Source organism: Hydractinia symbiolongicarpus, chromosome 3, assembly GCF_029227915.1.
Source record: "Hydractinia symbiolongicarpus strain clone_291-10 chromosome 3, HSymV2.1, whole genome shotgun sequence".
In the NCBI taxonomy this organism is placed as follows: Eukaryota; Metazoa; Cnidaria; class Hydrozoa; order Anthoathecata; family Hydractiniidae; genus Hydractinia; species Hydractinia symbiolongicarpus.
In genome coordinates, this window is record NC_079877.1 from 10270261 (window position 1) to 10283850 (window position 13590).

A 13590-nucleotide genomic window follows, 5' to 3' on the forward strand; every position below is an offset into this window, starting at 1 on the left:
ATCTATATTTTATCCAAATAAAATCATACGTGGCACATGTCATCAAAGCTTATATGAACACTTTCTCATAACATAAAATTGTTTATGATGGTGATATGAAAGTCATTAAACGAAAGAGTCATTACATATAATCATCATTTAACATGTTGAAACTCATTTTTCAAATAAATTTTGATTAGGGTATTTTTCGTCTTTCTCGATCATTACATCTGGCGTAATAGCGTAATAAGTTTAAGTTATAAGTCGAGGGTTGAGATTTAGGTCTCTCAAAATGTGCTTAAACTTGTATAACATTTTTTGATCACAAAGCGTGTTTTCAGCATATGTATTTCTGTCAAAATTTATATCCTATCCATATTCTATCCAAACTAAATCAAACGTGGCACACTTTGTATATCATAAAAGCCCATATCAACACTTTCTCCACAATCTATGTCCGTATTTTCTCTACCCTGTATGTCAGCATGTTCTCCACTATTCGTTTAAAATTCAATTAATTTAATCAGGAAAGGAACATTCACATTTTTTTTAAATTTTTGTGTGTAAAATAAAGGTTATTTGACATGTTATTTAATCATTCGCACCAAAAAAGCTCCAAAATCCGTCCTGCAAAGTGGTAAATTTGTTTAATCATATGTCCAAACTTGATAAAATAATTCCCCATGTTGAAATAATGTCATTCCGCGAGTATCAAGTTCTAGGAAAAATCCTATCGAAGGTTACTGTAATTTTCCAATTATAAGGATATCATAGAAATGCAAAGTGTAAACTCGAGTAATGGCCAATGTATAAAGCTCTAAAACATATGGGACCTGAAGATTTGGTATTAGATGTCTAATAGGTAAACATAAAATCCATCATAGCAACGGCTCATAGCAAAAAGGAATATTAACAAAAGAATGGCAGGGGGGCTACTTCACCCCCCCCCCCCCCCCCCCCCCCCCTCAATCACCTCGATTTTGATGTGTTTGTAATATTAAATTGTTGAGATCTTGTTTAGGTTGCCAAAACAAATTTGAATCAATTTTTACATAAACTGAAACGAATTATTGTTATTGGGTGAGCGATTTTTATATGATTTTTTGCGTTGTGGACATCAGTTTTTATTTGTTTACGTTTCACTTGTTTCCCATTGTGGCTTCGTAAACCCCTTGATATGGCTCCATACGAAACTGTGTTTTAATGAGCCGTGAACTGATTAAATAAACGGATTTTTTTCATGCTAACAGTGTTGGAAGTATCTTTCAGGAAAAAGAGTTTTATTTGCTTATTATTTAGAGCCCTTAAAGGTAACTACAAATAGTGAAAAGTAACCAAATGTCTACTCTCAAACTGTGTGCTTCCGAATCGAATAAGGTTAAGTGACTGTTCTGACTCATACTCCCATATGAGGCAGAAGAAGTTATACGCGATAAGAATGCAAGACATCTGCTTTTCATAATTCTGTAATCATTTGTTTTATTAACATAAACATTGCTTATGATGGTGATACGAAAGTCATTAGATGAAATAGTCATTAAACATAAACATGTCAGAATTCCCTATGGCAAACAACTTTGTTTAGGGTGTATTTTTAGTCTTTCTCAATTTTTTTTCCGGCGTAAGTATATATTATAAGTTTTAAGTTGAGAAAGATAATCAAATCGTATATGAATATATCTTTCCAACCACATCAAAGCTAGTAGAGCTTTAAATAAAAACATGTCGTCTAGGAAATGGACAGTCAAAAAATAGGAATCAGTTTATCAAAAGGAAGTTACTAAGAAATGAATTGGTTCAAGACGTTAATTAAATTTCAAGACCATAACATTTATTGAGGTTGGTAAAGATTTCTACTGAAGCTAGTCTCACGTCTCTCCTCTTGGTTTTAGTTTTAAGCACGATCATGTGCTATTTGAAATCTCCTAAATGTCCTGTCGTCCGTATCTCACGCTAAATTAGTGTAAAATATCAACACTAAAGGACTTGTAGAAGTGGAAAAAGTTTTATAATTTTCTTACATTGTCATATATTCATAAAATTATATATTTGATGTCGCTAATTAAAAGATGAGAGATATGAAAGTACGAGATTTGTAAAGGAAATTAGGTTATTATTTATTAAGAAGGTTAATGAAGGGCGCCGTAGTTGCAGGTAATTAAAACTAGTGATGTTTTTTAAAGGTTATTTCTCTTTTGTAATTAGAGTTGATGTTGCACTGGATCATATCACACTCGAAAGCTCGCTTAAGGAATGACAAACAAAAATGAAACAACCATTGAAACATACAACATTTGTAAACGTACCTGAGGATTTTCTACAAGAATTATTCGAATACTGTTGTTATTCAATGGAGGAAAACTTACGTGCGAACATTAGTAGCAATGAAACCTCTTTATTTTGTGAAAGGTTTAATTCAATCTGCCAGGATGCGGAGATTGAAGAAGATGGTAACTTCATGCTGACTGCTCAAATACTTATGTTGACACTGTCTATTGCAGCATTTTTACTAAACTCGTCTGTTATAATATACTTCAAAATGTTTAAACACAAAAAACAACTTTCAGCGGATATTCTGTTTAGTTTTTCCTGTGCTGATGCTATTTTTGCCTTTATATTTGCTTTATCATTGGCAATACAATTGGCTGCAACAAGAACAGAAAAAAAAACTCTGAAATATTTTGAATTAGTTACTGATCAGATCGTACAGTTTTCAATTTATGCATCTGTTTTCCATGTTTTGGCAATTACCATAGAAAGATATTGTGCTGTAATAATACCTTACAAATACGCACATTATGTGAAAACAAATGGAAGAAAGCGATGCATTCCTATAATATGGATTCTCACATTATCACTGCAGGGAATTATGGCAATAGTTGAACATGTCGGCCAGTCTCACAAAAAACATAAACAAGAGATCATTGTAGAAAAAACATGGGCTATTATTGTTCTTGTTTGCGGGTTTACATGCTTTGTAGTTTATTCGTTCATATTTATTTTCCTGGTACGCGCTTGGAATATTACAAGTAAATTAAAGTCACGTTGTCGTGGTAGAAAAGAGAGAGCAGCTGTCATTACAGCTGTTTCAATGGCACTTGGATTTTTAATATTCACTTTTCCACTCGCAGTTTCTATGTTTCGTGAAAGTTCATATTCAGTTGCCGTTGCTGTTCGTTGTTTGTTTATTACTAATGCCATCTTTAACCCTGTTGTGTATTTTTGGAAAGGGGAATGGACCAAGCGTTATTCACAAAACAGGAAAGCATGCAAAGCATCACATGATACAATACGATCAAAGAAAAACTCCGAAAGCTTACTTGGCGCTGCAAACACAAACGTTTAGTGCTCCAACACCGCACCCGTGTTCTTCTATTTAGTGTAATTGAAAGCATACCCCCCTCTTCGCACTTTTTCTAATACGCGAATACATAATTAAACTGGCAGTTTTTTGGTATTATCGTTAATTAATCAGATTTGCCGAGAACATTTTTGTGTTTAATTGTGATTGTTCGTCTATTTAAAACGATCATTTATTTTAATGATAAATATTAGGGTTTTTGCTTAATTTAATGGAAACTTAAAAAAATATATAACATCATAATTTCAATTTTTGCGTTTTAAAGAATGCTTTAACCCCTTCTGTTTGACTTTACTTGTTTGATTGTTTCTTGATTGTTCATCCAAAGTACCTAATATGGGGGTAGTGTTGCTAATATGTCGTGGATAAAAGTATTTATTGTTTTTATTGAACGTTCCAGTTTTTCTATTTATTTTTTAAACAGTTTACATTCGCATTTAAATTAACATTTATCGCACATTTATTGTTTCCACTTGAATAAAGTAAAGCTCAAAAATTTATTAAAAGCGTTATTTTAGAGATTTTTTCTTATGTACGCATTTGCGTCTTAAAATTCCAGCTAATACGTCAATGGTGATAATATTAGTGGAATATACCCCCCCTCCCCCTAAGACGCTGTGTAATTATTGAATGGTCCCATATAAAATACTTGAAATATTTTGAAAATTATACATCGATTTCTTCTAGATACTTGTACATCATATTTAAAAAAGAATTTTCATAGCTATTAATTTTCCTCTTCTAAATTTTTCCTGTACGAACTTATCTCTAATGTTATCATGCTCTACCAAGCTTAAACTTCCTTAGTCATGCTTTGACGGCATTTTCCACACAATATTTAAAGCATCTTATTAATTTTAAAACTTTTGTATAAGAACATAAGAATGTTTTTTTTGGAGGATTTTCAATCTTGCATAGTTCTTTATTAATCGTTTGCTCCTATCTATTGGCTTTTAACTACGTTTCCCCAAACGCCTTTAAAAGTAAACTTCTATTCAAACAACGTACATCAAGTAGAATCATCATTGATTCATTTTGTCAATTTCAACTGTCAGTTGTCATCAAATTCTGAATCAGATGCTGTGTCTCAATCCCTCATCCGTTGATCGCCTACTACAAATGTGACATTTGGTTTTGTTGTCAACAGCAACTTCAACATGTTTCGTGCAGCTTCTGGTGTTTGAATTCTTTCCACGTAGCTAACGAAATATGTTGCGTGCAGCTTTGACGATTTTTTAAAGTCAAAAAGTCTTCAGAAAGACATTTTTTCTCTTGGCATGTTTCTTAAAATATACCCCTTAACCCCTATTTATCTCTAGGGTATCTTAAATGCATTACAGTTTCAATACATCCTGAAAGTATTAATTATTACATTAAAAGATAGATAACGTCTTCTCAGTGATCCATTTTATAATAATTTTCATTATTATAGGGTACGTATAATAAAAAGAAATCATTCCTACAAATTTATTTTTGTGACTGTCTGTTCTTCATGATGGCTATCGTCACAACTTAACTGGCCACGACTATTAATTGTCATGTCCAACTGTTTTATAATATTATTCAATATTATCAAATACTTGACTCATTTGTCGAACTTTCATCATTATTTATTTTCTGGCTTTGTATTTTCTTGATCCCGTGTCATATTCGCTTATCCGTTTGTCGTCTTCAAATGTGACATGTGATGGCGTTGTCAGGAGCAGCCATTACGTGTTTCGCGCAGCTTCTGGTGATTAATACTTATACAATGCAACCAAAAATAAAAAGGATTAGGAATATAATAGTCGATGTGCAATGCCTCCATTTGACCAGAACAACTCATGTACGGACGCTTCTTACCATAGATAAAGATCTTACTGTGCTGTTCTTCACCATGTCTCATTTGTTCCATAACGTCACACTGAAACTTTTCAGGGTGTCTTTCTTTATCGGTATGGTTTCCCAAGAACAGAATAATAATATTTGAAATCTTCTTCATGTGTTCTCCACGACAGTCATGATTACGACAATTACATTGACACCAAGTAACATTTTCATCAAAAAAATTTCCAAAATTGTCATCTAACAGATTTCTTACAGAATATTTAGTTTCTTCTCTTCCAATCATAAAATACACATCCTCCATTTTTTACCTAACGTCGACAACACCTTAATATTATGTTAGTGAGGTGCATGCGTCTGGCCATTCCATTAATGCAACTTTATTTTTTCCTCTAAACTTTCATTTCCTATGCATTCTACGCACAGTTATAAACTATATTTGTATTTGAGATTAAATTCCAGTTAAAATATAACTGACAGGTAATAAGCCACCAATCATTTGTAATTTACGATTTATTTTCAGAATATAAGAAAACTAAGAATTGAGAACCTATGGTAAGACTAGATGCTTTAAACTTGGCAAAATACAATTGGAATACGTTAACCCTAGGGGGGTTACATAAAGTTTCTGCAGCCTCTTTGACTATCGATAATGACGTCATCACGCCGTTTATTCCGAAACGGGTTTAGGGACCCACGTTTAGAAAACTTACCCAAGTTGGTCCCAGGTGTTCCCTAGTTACCCACGCAGTTAAAAATGACTAACGATACCACCTCGTTTCCGAATAATTTGGCCTTAAAGTTTTAGGTGCACCATAAAAGCTTTATTAAGTTAAAGTAAGATATTGACCTTAAAGTAGTGATATGGACGTCGCTCCGTAACATCAGAAAATTCAACATTTGAGACATAAGTTTTTCGGGTACATCAAAGGAAAATAAACACATCCACTTTGCCTGTTACAGATAGACACACAGTCTCCGTATTAACATATAGACTAGTCGATAAAGCCCGTGAAAAATGCAATTAGACAGAAGAATAATACGAAAACATAGGTTGCTTTAGATTTTTTGCTGGCGTGCAAGAATAAAAAAAATGGGGGAAATTTGTATATTTGTTTCCTGTAATGTGCACAGCTTGAAACACTCACCAAAAAATGTATAGTATCATGTGCTATTGACAAACAGTTAAAAAGATATATAAAGGTTTAAGAATTTTGTTGACGTCAGCAAAGTCCCACCAAAAGTACAAAATGTTTTTCTGGCCTATTATTAGACTAGAGGTCGAAACATCGGGTTAAGCCACAAGTCACTGTTGTTGAATGCTATGAGGAGCGCTTAATAAGAACCGCAAACTGTGCGAGACGGTTAGGTGGAGCGTCTTGGTAAGGGTAAACAACATGTTGCGAATCAGGTTAAACACCCACACCATTATAGTGTTTCAAATGTTACATATTTTTAAAAAAATAACTTTCTCGCAACTTAAACCGAAAAATACAAGATCTACAAACTGTTGTTACCCCATTATAGCAAGTGAAAGCTCAAAACTTAATCATGACAGCGGGCAGAGAACGCATACTGCCATTTTCCAAAAAAACTTTACTGCAACTTCGGTTTTTAACACGGCAAAACGCCAGTCGTTACCCCATCCAGCTAAAAAAACTCAATGATTTTAGCACTTTAGTACAGGTATGCAGTATATGTCGTGAATCGAATAAAGTGCACACAACATTATAGTGTTTCGGTTGTAACGCATTTTTGAAATATATATAACTATACTGGAAATTTAGCCGAAATAGAAAAACAGTTTACAACCTGTTGTTACCCCGTCATAGCAAAGATAATTAGTCAATATTGCTTTATTTTGCTGAATAAATTTCCCTAAACAGTTGGCTATTCTTTTATTATATTTTTGGAAAATGTTCCCAGTGAAAGTTCAAAAATGAAGGTTAATTTGGGCTGAGCGCATAGTGTAGGTAACCAATGTCAGATATTCATTAGAGGCAACATCCTTCTCCGTAAACAACTTTATTGCAGCTTCGGTTAAATAGAAGTACAGAAAACAGCCTGTCGGTAACGCTGGACTGAGCGGTTAATACAGGTATAACGTGTCATACCTTCGTATAGGTACAATACCCTTTTGCAGAAAAATATCTACCTTTGCTTTAAATAAAAACACATGAAATAGCGAAACTAAACCATCAGACAGCAATTTTACTTTGTGGAAAAGTTTTTGTAAAAGTAAAAGCACAGTTGAAAACTGTTACCTCAAAACTAACATGTAACATTGCTTTATTTTCCAGGAAAAGTTCCTGTGAAAGTTCAGAAATTAATCGTGAGACCAGACTAATCGCTTAGTACAGTTAAGCCGTGTCGGGCATGCTTTTAGGCCTTATGCCCTTTTCAAAAACTTGTATTGCAGCTGTGGTTTACAAAACACAGGATACACTCTGTTAAAACTCCGGGTTAAACCAAAGTAACTGTGTTACACCGCGTTGAAGACCCGCCTGAGTGATTAATAAGAATCGTCAATTGTGCCATACATTCAGGTAAAGCGATTTAGTACAGGTATTATGTAGTAAATCAAGTGAAGCACAAGTTATGATGTTTAACTTTACATATTTTAAGCTGAAATAAAGACACAAATTACAATCCGTTGTTACTCCGTCTTAGCAAAAACTGTAAAGTTGTGTTGTATTTCTCGATTGCTTTACAGACTGTTCGGTACTTTATTCAAAAATAATCCCGTAAGGAAATAAAAATTTAATTGTATGCCTATACATTATGTTTAACGATCTATTTTTTCTACGCATTCGAATTCAACGTTTGACACAAGTGAGAAGCCAAAGTGAGCTCTTCAATTTTCAACTTTCAAGTTTTTTCAATCACACGTTCAAGTTTTACGTTCAAGTTTTACACGCTGTTTATTTTTGCTGTGTCAAGCTGGTATGTTTATAAAATTTATTACGCTTGAATCTCAATCTATAAATTTCATTCTAAATTGTAAATATTTATTGGTTTAGTTTGAACAACATCATTCGTGTTAGAGCATCCGCAGCAAATTTGTGTTTAACTTGTATGAACAAAAACAATTAGTCAATTTATTTTATTTTGTGGCTAAGTTCCAGTAAACGAAATTAAAAAGAACCCGAAACAACCCGTACAGGTAAGTAGTACAGGTAAACCGTGTCGCACATGAGCATAGGCGTAACATCATTTTTTATAAAAACTTTATAACTACGATTTCAAAAGAAATCAGAAACCAGCCTGACGTTACCCGGCTACTTAAGAAAATTAGTCAAAAAAATTTATTTTACAGAATAAATTCTCAGAATACAGTACATAATAACAGTGATAAAAGCTACAGGCACCTGACTGTATTTGGCAGATAATTATTGTTATGAATTTTGTTGGTAGCTAAGCTGTGTTTGGCTACTTTCACTTTTTAGTTAGAGGTAGCTAAAGAGCTAGTTAGACAGCCACAACACCAAACGCAAATAAATAAAAATATGCCAAATTGAATACAAAATTATAAAGAATAGGAATAAGTAAAGCTAAGTGTAGCTAGAGCTAGTGAAGCTGGTTCACAATCTACGTTCCTTGCCAAATTGGTGATTTAAGATTTGTACGTAGGTAAACAAAACGTAAATATAATACATGTTCCTTCACGTGAAAACAAATACTGCAAAATTAAAAAGCTTATAGAAGACAGAAAGGTGAAACAGATCTGCAAACCTGCACCATTTCCAAACTAAAATGGCCTCTGTAGCCTGTTGTTTATCCGGTTCTGGCATGATTCCGAAATTATTCCGAAATTAAGCTGCGTCCAACCGAAAAACGGAGGTCCGTAAAAATCGTGCCCTGCGCTATTTTTCGAAATAAGCTGCGCGCAACCATTTTGAACAGAGGAAGGGAAGAAACTGTTCTTATGACGACAATAAATAGACAGACGTATGCCGGTATTTTAATATAGATATGGTTATAGATTATATTTCCAAAACTTCGTAGCAACACAAGATTGCAAAGTATTTTCATAAAAATGACGACACGTTTTATTTTTGACATGTTTCGACTTTACCAAAGTCATCTTCAGAATATTATACAAAAGTTGATACATACACTCTTTATACAAAAATTTTTTCGAAAGTTATTTAAATATTTCCCAAAAGTACAATTTATATGAATTATACACAAGCTAATCCATGTTGACAAAATAATATTAGATAAACTAACAAAAGTTAGTTAAATAAAATTTATATACACAATTGTGGCCCAACATACTACCGTAGATATGTGGATGACATCTTTGTTTTATTTAACGATGAAAGGGAAGCGTTGGCCTTTTTTGAATACTTGAATCAGAGACACCCTAATATAAAATTTACCTTAGAAAAACAAGTTGATGGTAAACTTCCTTTTCTTGACATTTTAATTGAGAACACCAGTGACAAATTTTATACTTCTGTGTTCCATAAGTCAACCTATACTGGCCTTTTAACTAATTATTTTAGTTTCACTCCCAAAATATATAAAATAGGTCTCATTAAAACACTAATTGACAGGACTTTCAAAATTAACAACAGTTGGAAACACTTTGACATTAATATTAAGGCTCTGACTGAAATTTTGAGAAAAAACTTTTTTCCTACAAAACTGGTAAACCGCCATATTTCAAATTACCTTGATAAGAATTTTTCTACAGCTGTCAGTACAGAGACAACTAATGTATTAGAAAAGAGGTATTTTAAATTGCCTTTTATTGGCAAGTACTCTATTACTGCCAAAGATAAAGTCAATCAACTTGTCAATAAAATGTGTAAAGAAATCAATGTGTGCCTCGTTTTTAAGTCGTGTAAAATTAAAGATTATTTTTCTTGCAAGGACCGAGTTCCTGAATCTTTTAAATCTGGACTTGTGTATAAATTTGTTTGTGCTAGTTGTAATGCTAGCTATGTGGGTGAAACCACCAGGCACATTTCTAGTAGAGTTAAAGAACATCTGAAAACTGATAAAAACTCACAAATATTTAAGCATATGCAGTCAAATCTTAACTGCAAATTACTATGTAACGAAAATTGTTTTTCTATTTTGGATCATGCAGACACTGATTGGCAGAGAAAACTCAAAGAGGGTATGCATATTTCTTGGTTGAAACCAGACCTCAATAAACAAGTTAAGCATTGCATCATCAATTTATCCCTTTAATTTTATGTTTTGTATTAGCCACTTGTTCAATATCGTTTTTGTTACTTAGATATTGATTTAGCATTTTAAATTCATTTAATAAATTAAAAAATTGTACTTTTGGGAAATATTTAATTGTCTTAAACAAATTGTGTATATAAATTTTATTTAACTAACTTTTGTTAGTTTATCTAATATTATTTTGTCAACATGGATTAGCTTGTGTATAATTCATATAAATTGTACTTTTGGGAAATATTTAAATAACTTTCGAAAAAATTTTTGTATAAAGAGTGTATGTATCAACTTTTGTATAATATTCTGAAGATGACTTTGGTAAAGTCGAAACATGTCAAAAATAAAACGTGTCGTCATTTTTATGGTTATTGATTAAGAGTAATCAATTTAGTTAAAGACGTATTGAATTTTAGTTACGTGGTATGTATACTAATTATATGAATCAATTTTCATTTCATAAAGTCATTTTAAAAGATATACTACAACGTAGATACAACTTTGATTATCTGGTGAGGAAACACACAGATATAAACTGTATATGCAATACAAATATTTAATTTAAATATTATCTAGTTTGCAATAATAGTTCATTTGTTAGTATTAGTTGTACTAAAAAAGTTGTTCCAACGAAGAAAGAAATAGTGATTATTCTTGTCGAGAGCAAGGCGAAGATGCTAAGGAAGATTTTTTTTCCTGCAGCTCTTCTTCTTCTTACTTTACAGAGCTATCTAATAATTCGCAAAATGAATGAACCTATGAAACCAATAGCTATACCACATCAGAATATGATTGCTACTTCAGGACTGGACAACTATGAAGCTATACGAAAACCATGTCTAGGCAATGTGTTATGGGAAGAAAGAAAGCAAAACAAACAGTATCCGAGAACAGAATTTGAAAATACGCAATATTTAATACTTGACGATTCGAGGGGTTCGGTTACAATAAATATTCTAACCTACGCTAACGGAGAAAGAAAACATGTTGGTGGTGATTTTTGGTGGATGAGAATAAGTGGCAACATTAGTATGTATTCTTATATTACAGATAATGCAGACGGTACTTACGAGACCCAATTTCAACTACCAGAGCCTGGTAGGTATGAGATAGAATTGACTTTAGAATTTAGTCAATGTGATGGACTTCGCGATCCTCCCGTATGGTGGTTTCGCGATGGAGATGGGCGTGGTAAACTCCAAAAAGCAAAGCTTGATACGGTCGATGACTTCATTGGAGAAAAAAAGAAGTTTAGTGTTAAAATGGAATCACGTGAACCAATCAAAATAATACCGAGAGTGAACATGAATGACTTAGCTTGCACTTATATTAATCCTAGACATTACTGGAGGCTGTCTGGTGGTAAGAAGGAGTACATTGCTAAAATTAAACCAATAAAACAAAGAAATGTGACAGAAAGGAGAAATACACTTTGGGTTTATGGCGATTCTGTTGGAATGAGATTTTTTAAATATCTGAAAAACAACCATTCAATCTGTCATTATTTCAATCAATGTGAATACACATACGCCTGGGTATATCCAAATGATATGGACTTGAGCAAGAATGCTCACAAAGATTTTAATGAAACTATTACGTTAGCGAGGTTTGAAAGTATTTTGACAAATAAGAAAATGGCGAGCAATCGAAGTACATTGTTGATAAACTTTGGATTGCATGTAATGATGGAGCTATCATTTCACGAAGCATGCCAACTTTTCCTAAACTTTATAAAGCTTAAAAACAAGTTAGGAAAAAAGCAGGAAATGCCAAAAATTATTTGGAAAACTACAACTCCTGTTCATGATAAAAGAAAAAATATGGATGCTACTAGATTTCTAACAAAACAACGTATTATTCTATGGAACGCGTTTACAAAAGAGGTTGCTTGTAAAGAAGGAATATCCATCCTTGATGTGTATGAACTGGCCGCCTCTAATCCCGCGGGGTGTTTTGATGGTGTACATTTTCATGAAGGGTTTTTTAAACACGCTGCATTAGCCTTTAAAGTTTATCTCAATCAGGAACATTAAATGATTTCTTTTGAAAATGACTTTTTATTTAATTCAATATTGCTTGGTTTTTTCTTTTCCGTATTCATTCTTGTTGTTGTTGTTGTTAGTGGTGGTGAATTTTGATTTCATCGTTAAATTTAACTTTAAGAGAATACATAACATAATTTACCACATATATCCCTATTCGTATATAATAAATTACTGACAGAATTAAAAAAGAAGTCAATGAATCTTATTATCCGTTGTTTTCTGAACAAACTCAACATCAACGTTTATCAAAGTAACTTTCCAACGGTATACGAGTAATAAAATGGGTGATAGCTTTTCAAGACGATTAATGTATATATATATATATTAGATTATCGTGTTTTTATAATTAGCACTGAAGTGGTTAATTTTCTGAAAATTCGTATTACGTGATAATGTTTTTTTTAAAAATATATTTAAATTTGAGGTATTATTTTTGTTTCTTCTGTCGATCATACTCAAGAAAGCATACATACTGACTACCAAATCTTTTGTTGCTATTTCCAACAAATGTTTTTTACTAGTCAGGGGCCTGTGGAAAAATCCACAGTTACGCCCGTGCTTTTTATACCGTATTGCGTGCGTCTCGCTACTTGCGGTACCATACGACAGACAGACGTACAGGGGGCGGATCTAGGATTTTTTGACCGGTGTAAAAAAGCCACGAAGAGGCTTCACCTAACGCCAGGGCGTTAATCTTACAACTGGGAGTTTGGGGGGGGGGCGTTGTGAGCTCCCAACGGGTCCAGGACAACGCCCTGGAAGCCAACGCCCTTCAACGGCTAAAATAGCTTAAAGTCATATCTCAGACTTATCTTTGATAAGTAGGTATACGGTGGGTTTTTTTAGTTTTTTAGCTGACGAAGATTATATTTTTGGATATTTTTTGTACAACTTGAGTAATTAAAATGTTGTTTTTTAAAAATTTTGGTGTCATGCCTTATTACTTCTAGGGGATTTATATACGGGGACATTTAAGCAACAGATAATAATATACAAGTTTTATTCCTTTTTTATCAAGACTGCTACACTTTTAATCGTCGTTCAGGATATTTAACATTTTAAGTCTTTTTGGATATTTTATTGCCAGCATATCGATTATGTCATCTAAATTTATTTTCATCTCGTTGTGGATATTTAGCAACACCAAGCCATTAAATTGACCCTGAAGAAAAGTTTCAAAATTAT

At 32.9% G+C, this 13590-nt stretch overlaps 3 protein-coding genes across 3 annotated transcripts in view; 2 read left to right on the forward strand and 1 right to left on the reverse strand.

Annotated features, from left to right (window-relative positions):
• Positions 1–1529: 1529 nt before the first annotated feature.
• Positions 1530–4074, forward strand: LOC130635410 (trace amine-associated receptor 8-like). Its single transcript, XM_057444741.1, has 2 exons — positions 1530–1818; positions 2185–4074. Exon 2 carries the CDS (start codon positions 2246–2248, stop codon positions 3323–3325), a length of 1080 nt encoding a protein of 359 aa, XP_057300724.1. The 5' UTR covers positions 1530–1818; positions 2185–2245; the 3' UTR covers positions 3326–4074.
• A 6696-nt stretch (positions 4075–10770) lies between these two features.
• Positions 10771–12826, forward strand: LOC130635633 (uncharacterized). Its single transcript, XM_057445021.1, has one exon. It carries the CDS (start codon positions 11035–11037, stop codon positions 12391–12393), a length of 1359 nt encoding a protein of 452 aa, XP_057301004.1. The 5' UTR covers positions 10771–11034; the 3' UTR covers positions 12394–12826.
• Positions 12827–13510: 684 nt separating this feature from the next.
• LOC130636818 (coiled-coil domain-containing protein 1-like) overlaps positions 13511–13590 on the reverse strand; it is a 6188-nt gene continuing 6108 nt past the window's right edge. The window contains exon 5 of the mRNA XM_057446666.1: positions 13511–13590. This exon is cut by the window's right edge and continues 1648 nt beyond it. The gene's annotated coding sequence lies outside the window, so the exon portion shown is untranslated.

Excerpts from the sequence above, each read along its gene's own strand:
- LOC130635410 (XM_057444741.1), top strand. The coding sequence starts at position 2,246 with ATGAAACAACCATTGAAACATACAACATTTGTAAACGTACCTGAGGAT.
- LOC130635633 (XM_057445021.1), top strand. The coding sequence starts at position 11,035 with ATGCTAAGGAAGATTTTTTTTCCTGCAGCTCTTCTTCTTCTTACTTTA.